At 39.1% G+C, this 15,291-nt stretch overlaps 1 protein-coding gene across 9 annotated transcripts in view; it reads right to left on the reverse strand.

Annotated features, from left to right (window-relative positions):
• Positions 1–230: 230 nt before the first annotated feature.
• Positions 231–15,291, reverse strand: part of PCNX1 (pecanex 1) — a 162,405-nt gene continuing 147,344 nt past the window's right edge. For all 9 annotated transcript variants that reach the window (XM_046007331.1, XM_046007330.1, XM_046007328.1 and 6 more), the window contains 6 exons: positions 12,774–13,004; positions 11,568–11,842; positions 9,954–10,159; positions 6,622–7,064; positions 6,072–6,212; positions 231–5,874 (listed from right to left, as the gene is read on the reverse strand). In XM_046007331.1, the coding sequence (XP_045863287.1) occupies positions 5,734–5,874; positions 6,072–6,212; positions 6,622–7,064; positions 9,954–10,159; positions 11,568–11,842; positions 12,774–13,004 (1,437 nt within the window). In that variant the 3' untranslated portion in view covers positions 231–5,733. The remainder of the gene's footprint in view (positions 5,875–6,071; positions 6,213–6,621; positions 7,065–9,953; positions 10,160–11,567; positions 11,843–12,773; positions 13,005–15,291) is intronic.

Below are 15,291 nucleotides of genomic sequence, written 5' to 3' on the forward strand. Positions count from 1 at the left end.
ACACATTCAGATAAATTCAAGACCTAAACTACAACCTTTCTACCAAGTATGAAAAGTTATCCTTTTAATATGAAATATGTATATTTCTGTTATAAGCTGAATCACATGTTTATAGGCTTCTGATTAAAATGATTATTTCAGGACCAAGTACATGTTTCAAAATATACTATGCAGAGCTTAATATGGCAAACCTGAATTTTTCTTAATTTGACAAAAATGGACAAAAGACAAAATGAAAAAAAATTTATTTCCACAGTGTTTTATCCACTGTCAATACTGTATTTTTGATGCAATATATTTGCAAAGAAAAAAAAACAATCTCAGCTTTTATTTTCCATTTTAAACAACTACAATATTTACAAGCTATTTAGAATAACAAACACTCAGACGCACACACACTCACAGACCCACGCAAGTACATATATTCTTATCTCTGGTTTATACTGAATGCTGGTAAAGGCAATGAATGCTTTCAGAGCCCATGATCAGAAAAGGGAAACCCATTTTCCTTCCTCACACAGATCTTCCTGAACCACTGTTAGTCTTCTTCCTTCCATTTCCTCATGCAGAGCTCATTGTATAGGCTTAATCAGTTTTTACAATTTATTTTTAAACTATAAGCTTTAAAAAGCATAAGCAGACATGATTTCCCCCACATTTCTGTTATTTTGGTTGCAGAATCAAGCTTCACATATTAAAAAATCTTGTTTAACCACAGTCACACTAAACCCAAGAGTCATCTGGAGCAGCCATCTCATTTTCTACCTGCTACTCTGTTTGGAATCCCAGGGCATCACGTCACCTGCGAGAGCAACACCCAGGCATCCAACCTTCCCGCCATCTTACATGACTGTTGTTCCTTCTAGCGTGGCTCCACCGAATCAGAAATTGTCAGGTGCAGAACGGAGGCATAAGAAAAAAGTTCTGACCCTATATAATACGTATAAGTCTTACGACAGAGTTGTCATGTAACCTCGCGAAGACAACTGGCTCTCGTTCCCCCAAAGAATGTTGTGTTGCTTCCATAAAATGGCAGATATTAAAGTTTAGCTCGCAAACAGAACTTATCTACTCTACTTCAGAAAGAACACGTGGCTGATAAGCAGTAAGGAGAAATTCTTATACATATTTCTTGACAGATGACTCTGCTGAGGTGATTCAATGCAGAAAATATACGTGTTTCAAGCAAAATTAATGCTCCACTCACATACCTACCAGATCTATTTGTATAATAATTCATTCCTTTCCAGTCACAGTTCTTACCTAAACATTTCACAAGTTAAAAATGAGAAGGCCTAGGTGTATACCAACCAGATTTTTTCAATAGAGAAATGAAGAAGTGAGAGGCTGGTTTTTCAATACTTAGTTAAAAACCCCTACAGATAGCCAATGTGATAGTAAAACTTATGCTGCACAAATACATGGTCCTATCTGATTTTCCTCTTTCTCTAGCTCAATAAAACTCAATTTCCACATAAGACTGAAACCAAAAGTTCATAGGCCATTTACAGGTTCCAAGTACCATTTTGGCCTTGATTGACATTCTTTTTCTACTCATTTTAGAATTACAAGAAAAGCCTCTGGAATAAAAATTGATTTTGTATACCTTCTCTGAACAATTTATCGTATCAAAGGAAAATGGACTGGGTCTGTGTCCAGGTAAAGTAGTTTTGCGTGATTATATTACACTACAGAAAGGAATAAGGATGAAGCCTGAGGGCTTAAACAGAAGGGTGGGGGATTGTCTATATTAGTGGAAGAATAAGGAAGATAAACAAAAAGTAATTAATCTGGGCAGCAGTTTGTAGTTTAATAGCTAGTAAACATAAATTCAAAGACTTCTTTTTTTTTTTTTTAATTCAAAGACTTCTTAAGCAAAAATTACTAAGGTATCTTTTTCTCCAGTCATTTATTTAGGAGGAAAGATTTTTGAAAGTTAACTAAAAGAAGAAGATAATTTTAGACTTCGGGCAAATCATAAGTTAAAAAACCTTGTTCTGGATGAGGGACTCAAGGCAGCAATCCACCAAATGAAGAGTTTCTAAGCAGAGGCGGAAGGATGCTGCTCGGAAGCAAAGCGGAATTTATTAAGGCTAAGCTACCCTTGCTTAGATCGGAGGCTGGTTTTTTTTTTAGTATTTTGTTAGAAGATAGAAAAATAAAGCAACTCAGGAAGAAAAACACATCTTCCTAATGAGCTTAGTCTCTACATAAAAACTTGCTATTTTCATTGCCTGACATTTGGTACACAGAGTAATTTTCCACACCTCACTTAGGATAGAAACATTGACTATCTCTGTTTCAAGGATTAGTAGAAGTATCTCAGATATACTTGAAATATTTTTAAAACTACTTCAAATCTAATGGAAGCTCATCTTCCAATAATAGAAACTCAAAGAATGCAGAACACTGATGAAGTCTGTTCATTAATTTCCTGAAAGTCTGTAATTAATTTCCTCTTACCTTAAAAATATACAGCCTCCCCACCTACTCTCCCAAACCCCTTAGATATTAACAGCTTATATGAATCTAGACTCTTGGAAAATTTAGAATACTTTAGAAAAAAGTGAACATTTAAAGTTTTATCAAGTATTGAAAATGGTGCAAAAAGAGGGCCCACACCAAAGTTATATGCTGGAAGATTAACCAAAAGCTTAATTTTGAGTTATAAAGTGATTTTTGCCACTGAATGAGAAGAAATAAGAAAACAAAACAAAACAAAAAAAAAAAACAAAAAAAAAAAACCCTAACAATTTATAATCCACTCCAGGACTCTCTCTCAAAAGAAGGAAAAAAAAAAAAAAAAAAAAAGACAAGAGAGATACCAATGAAACTCTGTTTAAGAGAAATGTATAAAAAGCTAGTATTTTAATTCCATATTCTTATTTTCAAATTATGGAACTCTGAAAGTTTTGGCAATTATGAACTAAAGACACTAGTGTATGTACACTCAAGTCTTCCACACTAATCAAGGAAATTAATCGGGGAATCTTAACAAACAGCTCACTGTTCTCCAAGGTGGGGTGGGAGGGAGAATAAGACAGGATGATCAATTTACTTAATGGAAGCATGTATGTTTGTATGGAAGCATGTATGTTTCTATGTAATCATTCAGGTCCAATTATTGTTAAGAACCTTTCCCTCAATTACCACTGCTTCCTCTGACATCATTATTAGAAAAGTATTTTGACTTTCAAAAGACTATCAGTTTTAGACTTAAAGAAATAAGAACAGGGCTCCTGTTAGGGGTTCCTAACTGATAAATTCACTAAAGGGCTATCCGATAATAAAATTCGACTTGCTTTGAGATGAATGTCCATAGTTGCTACTCCAAATCAAGACGCAATATATGTGTTTTGTATAAAATCTAGTCTTGCATTTTTAGAGTATACAACGTGTTTAACAATTGGGGGTAGGAGGTTAGGAATACAAATAATTCTAACTCTTCTGACTGAATCACCTGAAGCTTAGATTTTCTTTCCCCCGTGTAGGAAAATGAATTATCTTCCATTTAAGACTGAAAGGGCTCCACTTATCTTCCCACTTAGGTAACGGCCACGAAAAGATCATATTCATTTCAGAAAGACAATAAGCAGCAGGAATCATAACTCCTTTGAGAATATCTTAAATAAATATGGATGGTTAGACCGATCATATATATTCAGTTTCAGAAGAAAAAAAATAACAGCCTGAACCTTAATGACATGCTGTGGATTTGCCAAAATGAGGCAAATACGGAATACAGAATGTCACGACAGTATCAGGAAAATACATTTTAATTGGTCAATTTAGCAAAGGTACCCTTTGTGCAAAGGTTCAGGAAATCACTCAACAAATGTTCTTAAACAGTAAATTTTGCGAAGTGTGAAGTATGGAAACATCAGCACGAGGCACACTGGGTTCTGAATTACCACAAAAATTTTTAATTAGAAAAAGGCTTAAGAGATGAAAATGCAGTCGGGTGGTGTATTCTTAGCTACTGATCTCCTCCGTTTTCCTCCCTTCTACTGAAGTGTTGGGCTGCACCGCAGGAGCAACAATGGGGAGCGAGGAGGGAGACAGCTCCCCTCTCTCCTGTCACCTCATCGAAAGAGATTTGAAGCCTGTGCCGTCCAATGTGGGAGCCACCAGGTGCACGTGTGGCCAGTGTGTCCTGGGAATCTGGCTAGTGCCACGTGCTGAACGAGGAACACTTTGGGCGCACTGGATCCGCTAAACTGTATGATTAAAATCAATTTCACCTGCTTCTTTTCACCTCCCACACACAGCGGGGTAGAAAGATGGCTGCTCCCAAATGCTCAGACGAGACACAGTCGTCTTTGGAGTTTCACCCAAAAGGGGAAAGTTTTTTGGAGGCTCTAAAAAATGCCAAAAGTTGGAAATTAAATCTAAACTGCAGTTTCCACCTAGCCCGATTGTAAATCTGAATTATATATTTCCCTGAATACACACAGATTTTTTTAAAAAAACCAATAAAATTTATGAGACAACATATTAAGTCAATTTCACAGTTATAAATATCTCAAATTACACCTACATACTATAAATTACAGGAAATAAAATTCAAGTAATAGAAAAAGAAGACAGGAGCAAAATAAAAGGCAAGGTTATTTAGAGAGGGGTATAACAATCAGAACTGCACCATTTGGAGAATTTAGCTTGAAAAAATTTTACTTGATTAACTGAACTGCATGTGAGTCCCTTCAAGAGCTAATACCTCTTAAAAGAAAAGCAATCAATTCTTTCTTGCAATTCCTGGATGTTCATCTTCGTCTTTGAAAAACAAAAATATTTTCTTCCCAGAACTGCCCCCGGCAGAGCTGCCCCAAGTGCAGAGAAGCTGAGGGCCTGGGGCACCCCTGGTGCTGGGGCTCATCTGCCATGTGGACACAGGAGCTGGCAGTAGTGTTCACAGGACCGACGCGCTGTTACCGCCGGGGAATGCCAAAGGCGAAGCTAAGTGTATCTTCCGATCTAGTGCGCGTTTTAAAGGAAACACCCAGTGTACTGGCATGAAGTACAGACTCTAACAGAAAAGGAGCAGCACAGTTCCTGCTATGTATGTTTTAAGGAAAGGGAAGGGCTTAATCCCAAAGGCAATTTAAATAATGGTATTTTATTTTTATATATAAATAAACGTTCTGAGAAATCTCAGACTTTAGTGCATTGTTGTAAAAAATTAGTGCAGTTTTCTCATTAAAGTTTTTAGCGCTCAAGGAGTAAGATAAATCTATGTCTGTTCATAGTCTCTTTCCCTGTACATTAAACGTTCATACTGCTAATGTCAAACTGAAGGTTTCTACACTGGTCTGTTCTTAAAAATCCAGGTAAATGGATTTCATGTTCTGTGACAAAACATGGCAATTATTTTTGGCAAAGAAATTAGAAAAATATGAGATCGTAGTTTATAAATGAAGAGTTTGTTGATGTAAAGCATAGGCAATACATAGGAAAAGACTTTAAGGATGTATTTTTAACAGAACTTTATCCTTCATGCAAAATGTTTTCTCGGCAGCTAACTTAAAAAAATATTTCAGCTTTATTTGGGGATGGAGACAGTGACAGGAGTTGGGGTGAAGGACGAAGGCGAGGCGCGGAACCAAGCCTGCTCTCCGTCCCCGTCTCTCCCATACCGGAGCCAAGGGATACCTGCAGGCATCTTCCACGCTCTCCTCTCTTCTTCCAACGACTTGGAATGGAGAGGGCAAAGAACCGTAGTTATCCGACACCGGCTCACACTTCAGCCCCAAGTTCTAGTACCCCAGTTTCAATCACAGTCACGTATTTATCATCAATCTGGACCAGCAGTACTGTCTTGTCGATGTGGGATCTAGTACCTGGATCTCTGCTGCAAGGCACCCATCGGTGAATCACCTATTGATTCAGAATACAGTAAGTCAGTGGCAGAGACCTGAAAAATATTCACAAAATTCACTCACACTTACGGGTAGTAATTGTGTTTGGTGAAAAGGTACATTTAAAATAACATAAGCATAAATTAGCTAAACACACGCAAAGAAGTCAGGCTACAAGAAAGTGAGAGGCTGGGTCAGCTTCATGAGAGAACTTACATGGCCTTCCATGCCCTCCTGAGGACTCCAGTCTTTCCAGCTGTTTCTCCCAGCTTTTAACCGAATACCCTCATCAGGCCACTGCAGCTCCTTCCTTTTTGACAGGTTGATCCCATCCAGAATTTGACTGGGATCTACAATCTATATTGCAAATAAATATGGGTCATTTCCAGTTCAATTTTTCTCGATGATGACAAATTATATAATTTCAAACAAAATTTCTTTCATAGACTCTCTATGTCTCAAGTTCTCCACTGCCTACAACTGAACAAACAGTCTGAAGGGCCGCCTCCTGAGTCCCCTGTAGCCTGCCCGCTGACCGTACTGCAATGGTCACACGACGGCAGCTGAGTAGGGCCAAAAGTCACCACTGAAACGCTACTTGCTTTTGGTTCTTATGCTGGCAGAAACTTTTTCTCAACATTCAAACGTGTCCTAGTCTTCATACTAATTAATAGGAAGGTGTGTTCTCACCAGAATGCTTCACTCGATAAATGAGAAAAAAACAAATAAGTGTCACGAACGGCACAAGAACCACGTGCTTACTCACTTGGACTCTGTAAATCACTTCCCCCCTTTTGGCGTGTGAATTATTGGCAGGACTTAAGGTGTTGCTTGGCTGGGCATCCGTGGCACTGCTCTGACCTCCCTCTGTCCCAAGAAAGCCCACGAGAGTGTGATGTTTGCAGGCTGGGATGCTCTGGCTGGAGCTGCTGGAAGAAGGCAGGCCATGCTGCACACAGGCCATGCCGCTCTGACCGGAAGGCTCCATCTGGTTCACCATGGAGAGGCGGGACTGGATGGAGGACGGTAAGTTTCGAAGCGATATCTGACTCGTGGAAGAGCGCCGACAAGGCACAAATCCCGTGGTGGACATCCGGAGGGACGAGTGCCGGCTGCTGTAGCAGTAAGAGGACTGGCTGGCCACCGAGGCACGAGCAGGGGACTGTCTGACCAGGCTTGACTGCACGGAGTGGGAGCTGTGGCTGGTGCCTAGGGAAGGACAAACAACAAGCTCATTCTAAGTTCGATGATTCAAACACAGGGTCTTTATAGTTTCTAAAAGTTTTCCCTTAAGTAATTACTTGGTCAATTCACTGAATTTAAATTATACCTAAAACTTCTTTTTAAAAAGTTTGTATTTCTACCCAAAACTTTTAAAAGAAGATTTATTTGAGAGAGAACAAGTGTACAAGCGTGTGCGTGGGCAAGTTAGGAGAGGGACAGAGGTGGAGGTTGAGAAAGAATCTCTGACAGACTCCTTGCGGGACGTGGAGCCCAACGCCGGGCTTGATCTGACCCTGAGACCATGACCTGAGCCAAAACCAAGAGTTGGACGCTTAACAAACTGTGCCACCCAGGCGCCCCATACCTAAAACTTTTAATGTTGTCAAAAAGAAATAAATATCTGAGATCTGTTTTCTTGTGTGCTTTTGAATTAATAATTTTAATTTGCTAATGCTTTTTAAAATTAAAATTCTGGGGCAAAAACAAGACACATGATTTGTGCAAATATCAGGATTTAACACTGAGGTGAATCCTAAAATATCTTCCACAGATATGCTTCAGAATAATAAGAATACCTCTTTAATGTTTCAGAAATGAAACATCTCATGGAAATGTGACCTTAAGAAATATTTATTAAGGAGGTACTATGTGGTAGGATCTGTAACTACTACTTCTCAAAGTATAGAATTAATGTCCTTTCAATCCATTCCAATGACAAACTATACAGTCTATAGAGAGATGGTGAGTCCAGACTGTAATTTTCATATCCATTAGGGGGTTACTACTAAATATGAATTACCAGTGATTTGGAATGGCAGGTCCTTCTATGTCCTTTTTCAAATGGCTTGATATGATTCCCCAGGTCCGTCTTTTCCCTGACTTATAACAGTAATGTGAAGATTAGGAAATAATTAACTATACTGAAAAAATTGCTCCATGTACTTTCTATCTGAAAATATAGAGCTGATCAAAATAAGAGCATTTAAGAAAGCACAAAGTTCTAGCTTTTCACTCAAGTTACAAAAGAACATAAAAAATGTTGGTAATACACCTATTTAGAATCTTAATTCCAATGCTATTGGATTTTTTTTTTAATTTAACACGGAATGTCTTAAGACTCTCATTCATGTGAAGTGGCAGGGGAAGGCAGCACTGGATCACCCGACCAGCCATATGGAAACAGATTAAATTCGATTCCTACTGCATACCACGTGGATTACAGATCTTATGTTAAAGGGAAATTAGGAAAAACAAACAAACAAAAAAAAACAAAGAAACCCGTCATGCCTTAGGACAGGAATAATTTTCGTAAGTTAGGATACAAAAAGTACTAATCATAAAGGGAAAGATCAGTAAACTGCTCTACACTAAAATTAAAAAGACTTTTTTCAAAAGAAGAGGAACCACTCTTGTTAGGAAGAGAACGGGAAGCCCAGGGAAAGAATGGGAAGAGATATTTGTAGTATAGAAAACTGACAAAGAACTCAAACACAGAATATACAAATGAGAAAAGGATAATCATGGAACCAGAGGCTATTATGCTAAGCAAAATAAGTCAGTCAGAGAAAGACAAATATCCTATTATTTCACTCATGTGGAATTTAAGGAACAACAGATGAACAGGGGAAGGGAAGTTAAAATAAAGTAAGTACAGAGAGGGAGGCAAACCGTAACAGACTCTGAGCGTTGATGGAGAGAGGAGGGGGAGGGTGGGCTAAATGGGTGCTAGGCATTAAGGAGGGCACTTATTGGGATGAGCACCGGGTGCTGATGTGGGTGATGAACCACTGGATTCTGCTCCTGACCAGTGCTGCACTGCTAACTTAAAAGCAAGTTTGAAAAAGAGAAAGATAACCAAAGAGAATAATGGGCAAGAGACTTAATAGGTACTTCAAAAAGGGAAACCGGTGATAAACTCATTTAAAACTTTCCAATCTTGGGTATCAGAGCAATGTAAATTAAAACAATGAATTAAAGATCACCCTTCCCCTTCCCTCCAAGCAAGTAGGGAGCAGAGATGAGAAGCGGTAATACTCCAAAGCTGGTGAAAGTTTACAGGATGGGCATTCTGATGTACGACTGGGAGAGTACCAATTGGTAAAAAACAAAACAAATCAAAAACAAACAACTTGCTGGAAAGATTTTTGGCACTATTAAATATTAAATATTCTCATAGACTTAATGACTGTATTTTAAAAGTCTCTAGCCCAAGAAAATGGCGATTACAATAAGTTTATTATAACATTCAGAAGAAACCAAACCACTGTCCAATGAAAGAGAAGTTAAATTATACTAAATTTATTATAAATTATATATATATTGTATATATATTTATATTATATATAATATTTATATTATATGTGTAATATGTTATATAATATATAATATGTATTATATTTATATTTATATATTTAGTATAAATAAATTATACTAAATATTATTAACCTTTAAAAATATGATATTCCAAATAATACATATATTTAATTAATATAAATAGGATAATGTCCAACCAGGAATCAAGCAAAATACTCTTTTTACATATTTCCAAGTAGGTAATACAGAATTCCTTTTTCTTTTTGAGAGAGAGAGAGAGAGAGAGAGAGAGAGAGAAAGCGAGCACACACCCATGAGGGAGGGGGCTGGGGAGGGACAGAGGGAGAGTGAGAGAGAGAACCCCAAGCAGGCTCCATGCCCAGTGCAAAGCCCATGGGTCTCAGGGCTTGATCCTACCACCCTGAGATCATGACCTGAGCTGAAATCAAGAGTCTGACGCCTAACTGACTGAGCCACCCAGGCACTCTGGTAACACATAATTCTCTTTATACACGCACACTGAGGGGCTAACTTAGATACATAATTTTGTTTTCACATTACCTAGTGCTGGAGGGTAAGATGTGACCGGTGGATGGAGTCCGGCTCCTGACCCTTGCCCTGGATTTCCAGTGCTTCCCTGGGCCGCGCTGCTGTGGGGGTCACCGGCACCCGCTGCATTGTTGCTGGTGCAGGACATTCCGCCTCCAGCGTCAGAACCCTCAGTATTGCCGCCGCTGTTACAGCCGGCTCCGCACCCTTTCCTTAACCTAGGAACAAACACCAGAGCAAGCAGCATTATCCCATGATCACTTCAAGCTAGGTGTTTGATTCCACTTCTAGCTATTCTGAATGTTTAATGCTACTAATGTGCATCTTTGAAAGTCTTTATGGTGCCATCAATATTAGAAACAAAAAAGGCATTTACGTTTTCAAAGAATGGCCTAAGAACTATCCCCTCCTTATTCTCGCTGCTTCAATTCTCCCCAATCTACCTTCACTTTAATATAGTGTATCATCTTTCCCAATCTTTTCATCTCTCCTTAGCTGTGATAAACCGCACGTAACAAAACTGTTCCATTAAGGTGGAAATAGGACTCTTGCCAGCGTCTGCTCAGTGCCTCTGAAGTGTATAACCCCTGAAAAATCCTCATTTCTGCTGTAGCAAACTTGGGAGAGAGCTGCTGCAATCATTTTTCCTGGTTTTTTGTTCGTTTGTTTGTTTTAACGTAGGGTGACCAACTATCCTGGGTTGCCCACAACTGTCTCAGTTTTGCACTGAAAGTCCTGCTTCCCAGGACAGCTAGGAACCTTCATCTCTATTACCGTTTGTCTCGAGGGAAGAGAACTCAATCTTTTTAAGGCAATTCCAGCAAAACAGGTAATTTTTTAAAAGAAATTTGACACACCACTCTGGTTTATGTTCTTCCTTCTGTTTGGATAGGGACCGATATTAAAATGGTGAGACTTTTTTTTTTAGTTTGCCTAGAGGAAAATGCCTTCTTCAGAGTTTGCCACCGTAATCCCACATTCTGTTTTTCCTAAGTTCCATTATTTAAGGACCTAAACGAAAGCCGATAAGAAATTGAAAAAATACTCTGATTTTTCTTCACCATCCACCAAACTATGATGTTCCTATACCGAACACCATAGTTTACTAGACAAAGGCAGAGAAAAAATTCGTGTGCATACTTGAAGACACTAAAGATTTGAGATCGGAGTGACGACTGATCGTTGAAATGGCAGCAGCGTCATATAACGCGGAGTTTGAGCAAGTGCAGCACGCTGGCCCTTCTGCGACACTGGACTAAAGCAGAAGGTGAGCAACTCCTTCAGGTGTCTTGGGTTCTTCTCTAACTTGCTGTTTGTCGACCCACACATCCTACTAGTGTCATTAATGTTGCAATACAGAGTCAAAAAGGTTAAAGAAAAGAGAACTATCCAAGATTCTACCAAATGCTGGAGCAGTGCGATCAGAGTTGGACATGAGATTTCTCTCACAAGAGTCTGAAGAGAAAAATGCTCAGACTACTTTCTGAAGTTCCTGATAGAATAGGTTTATATTGCGCTATGGCACCTGTATTTTTCTGTAAGCTTTCCAGGTGATACTTATGTGAACTGCCTCGATGAAGAAGGTCAGAACACGGCACCGCTGAAATATGCAACCCCACAGCTCACCTGTGCCAGGTTGACACTATGAAGTTTCTGATATTTCCCAAACTGATAGGTCCCCCAAGGATTTCTTTAAGCTGTTCATGGCTGTCAGAGTAAGAAGTTGTCAGGGGTGAGACAAAGATTGGGTAGCCAATAGGTTGGTCACAAGATGAGTTTATCATGTTTCTCAGAGCTTGTTTGGCATTCTGGATGCTACCTCTCTCTGGGTTACGGTTACGTAGAAAAACAAGCTCTTGCTGTTGTCCTGCCCAAAGACCTCGGACGCATTCCTTATTAACCTGAAAACCAGAACACAACGGGAATTAGGTTAAAGGGCCAAGAATGAAATTCATATAAACAGAGGAGTATAAATGAGAGGGATACAAAAGACACATGAGAGCCAAAAGTGAAAAGCAGGAAACAAATACAAGTTGGTCACAGTTGAATAGAAGTTCATCAATTTTCCATTGTCATCAATGGGCTATTAAATAAGCACGTGCACAACTCTTTTCCCTGCTCTGGTAAAAATATCAAGTTTTCCAAATTAACGACGCACTGGATTTTGCAACTGAGATAACAGATGTATGTGATAGAAATCAGAAGTAACAAATATTCAGAGTTAAAAGGATGTTTGTGACTTTGCAGGTTGATTAGATGAAGTAGCTAAAAAGCAATCATTATAAACTATTAAAATAAAATTCAGAAATTATGTCTCCTAAAGCCATGAGATGTATAAAAAAGCAACAAAGGGAGGTAGATGGGCAATGGCGTAACTGGGGGATGGGCATTAAGGAAGGCATGTGATGTAATGAGCACTGGGTGTTCTATGCAACTGATGAATCACTAAATTCTACTTCTGAAACTAATTTTAAAAAAAAGACAAACAAAAAACAAAAAAAGTACAAGCTATGGTATTGTTTTGAAACCGGGAAATCAGATTAGCAATATGGTGTTGATGTTTTAAGAAGAGACAGTGTGCCCAGAGTGTATATATAACAGATAAAAGACGGCCAAAATGGAAATAAGCAAAAATTTTAAGACTTTATGGCACATGAAAAAAATTCAGAGGACACAATAGATTGCAAAATAAATCAAAGTAAGCGCTCATAATCAATGCTAATGCAGTATGGTCATTTTTCTTCTATAAAAAGTTTCGATCACTTTCTAAACTTGGGGTAAGGTTACGTGACTTTTTTTTTTCAGACACAAATAAATGCCTCAAAAACTAACCTTAATGACCCTGAAGCTCAGGTAGCGTCTATTGAGCATGATGATCTTATATTCATTGGTGCCGTCATCCATGACATGCCGCAGAGCGAGAAGAGAGGGAGAGTTGGCAAGGACTGCACTCCGCCACGCAGGGTCCCCTTCATGGGCTATTACGAGGTTCTTTTCATGAGACACAATGGCTTCATAGAGCACAGTAGGGTCATCATACTCATCTGGAGAAGTGAAATGATCCTAAACAGAGAATAAGAAATATATACTTTACAGGAAAAGAAGGACTTGCGGATAAATGATAAAAGCTTCTGCGGTTACTAAGTGAAAATTCTGAAAAACTGGTTTAATATGAATATTTCATATCCGCACATATTATTATTGTCGGAGACAGGGTGTCTTAAATTTAAGCAGGTTAGGAATTAGCTCTTTACTTTTGTAAATACTTCAACCCAACCCTAACTTCTAAGTTTTAAATAAACAAATATTTTTCCAATTTTTATATATTTTCTTTGTTTTTCTCATTCAGGTGGGGTTTTACATGTCTTCATTCATACAACTTTTTTTTTTCATAAAGGACTGCCTCACTGGTATCAGTTAAGGAAGGCTAAACAATATAAAAGTCCCCTAAGTTGTGTTCCTTTTTAATGAGGCATTTTTCACACAGGGCCACATCTCTAGAATGATCCCAATATGCATTTTATCTCATCTAGTTAAGATACGGAGATTAAGGGTCCTAGTCCTAAAGAAGCTAGTCAAGTCTTCCCTGAGAAACCTCTTGGTCTAGGTAACCACCACTCCTGCATTCCACAAGCCATTATTTAACACCTCTCATGTGTGGGATTCTGTGGCAGAAAGCTCGGATGAAAAAGGACTATGTGGAATGTGTCCCCCTTCAGAAACCTGCAAGTTAACAGGGGATGCAGGACATATACCCACATAACCTTAAGACAAATTTAAAGTTCTGAAATGAAGAGTATACAATCGTAGCCATTCATAGTTGGGAGGTTGATCAATTTTTACATCCAGGTAAAGTAACTCATTTCCACTCAAGCCAAGTGACCAGACTGTGTGCGATATCTGAGGGGAGATGGGTGAGTAAAAGAAGGCAAGCTCCCCAACGATGCACCTCCACATCTGGGGCTGGCCGGCCTATATGAGAATAGAAAAAGTATTCACTTGTGAATGTGAATAATGCTTCAGAATGTAAAAAATTCTAGCAGCATGCTCCCCCTGACCCCAGCAACTCTTAACAACCTTGCCAAGCCGATTAAGTAGGTAATACCAGCTTTGCAAATATCAAATCTGAAGCTCAAAGAGTCTTCGCTGCTTCTAGGTTTAGAAAGTTAGTAAATGATTAAGCCAGGACTTCAACCCATGTTCAAAGAGAATTTATCATTCTGATTTTAAAAATGTGTGATTACAAACCTTAACTGAAAAACTGTAAGCCCAGTTGATGTGATTAGGGGAAGTTACACGGTGCAGGTGGTTCTGAACCGAATCTACAAGAATGAAGACAATTCTGTGGATGGAGATGGGCACTGTGCCGGAAAGGGGAAGAGCTCCAGGCAAGACATCTTACAGGAGAGGCACAGGTCAGTGAAGAACATAAAGGTGATTATAGCCTAAAGTCTCTCTGGGGAATTGAGTTTCTATGACGCTGCCAGGCAGCCCTGCGCTAGACTCTGGAGAAAGACCAGTGAGTGAGACAGATACAAGCACTGCTCTCAAGGAACTTAGGGTCTAGTTAGAAAATGCTGAAAACAAAACAAAACTAGAAAACTAGCTTTTAGCCAGATTGTGGAGCATCTCCCTTGTACCTTGTCCAGATTTCTGCTGTTGGACTGGTATACTTGCCTCTGTTACTCCCTTTTCTTACAACTGCCTTCAACTGATGGGGCTGCCTAGGCAGGAAATGTCAGGGGAGGTTTATTACTCCACTTGGTTGTCAGGGGGGCCAAGGGTACACCATATCACTCTTGGTGACACAGACACTCCAGAACTCCCTCTAAATCCAGCAGAAGCTAGAATTCAGCTGAAACAGTTTTGCTTAGCTCTTTCCCTCTTCTTTCCCGCTCCCCACCCTTCCTTACAAATTCACCTGAGGACACCCTTTCAGTCTCTGGCACAGGAATCCTGGGCTCTGACTCTGCTTCTAAAGAGTGTGGCCTAGGCTAGCGTTTATGACACCTCTGTACATCGTACACCAGCCCTCCCAATCTTCCCTTTGAAATACTGAGCTCGCCTTCAGCAGAGAGCTAGATATCGTTATGATGTGCTCTCCTTTAACAAACAGTTCCTTTAGGGAAGGAATTCTATCTTTGTATAGTAGTCTTTGTACAATTTTTTGAATAACAAATAAAAGTGCAGACATAGGCAATAGTTACAGTCTACATTTTATTAAATGGACAACGTTGGAAATTATTAGGCATGCCAAAATGGAATATGATGAATCTTGCTCAATTATTTCTTTTCGCTGGGCTTAAGATGGTTGGATGAGTATTGTTTGAGAGGTGAAGTATTTGAAACA

Source organism: Meles meles, chromosome 6, assembly GCF_922984935.1.
Source record: "Meles meles chromosome 6, mMelMel3.1 paternal haplotype, whole genome shotgun sequence".
Taxonomy (NCBI): domain Eukaryota; kingdom Metazoa; phylum Chordata; class Mammalia; order Carnivora; family Mustelidae; genus Meles; species Meles meles.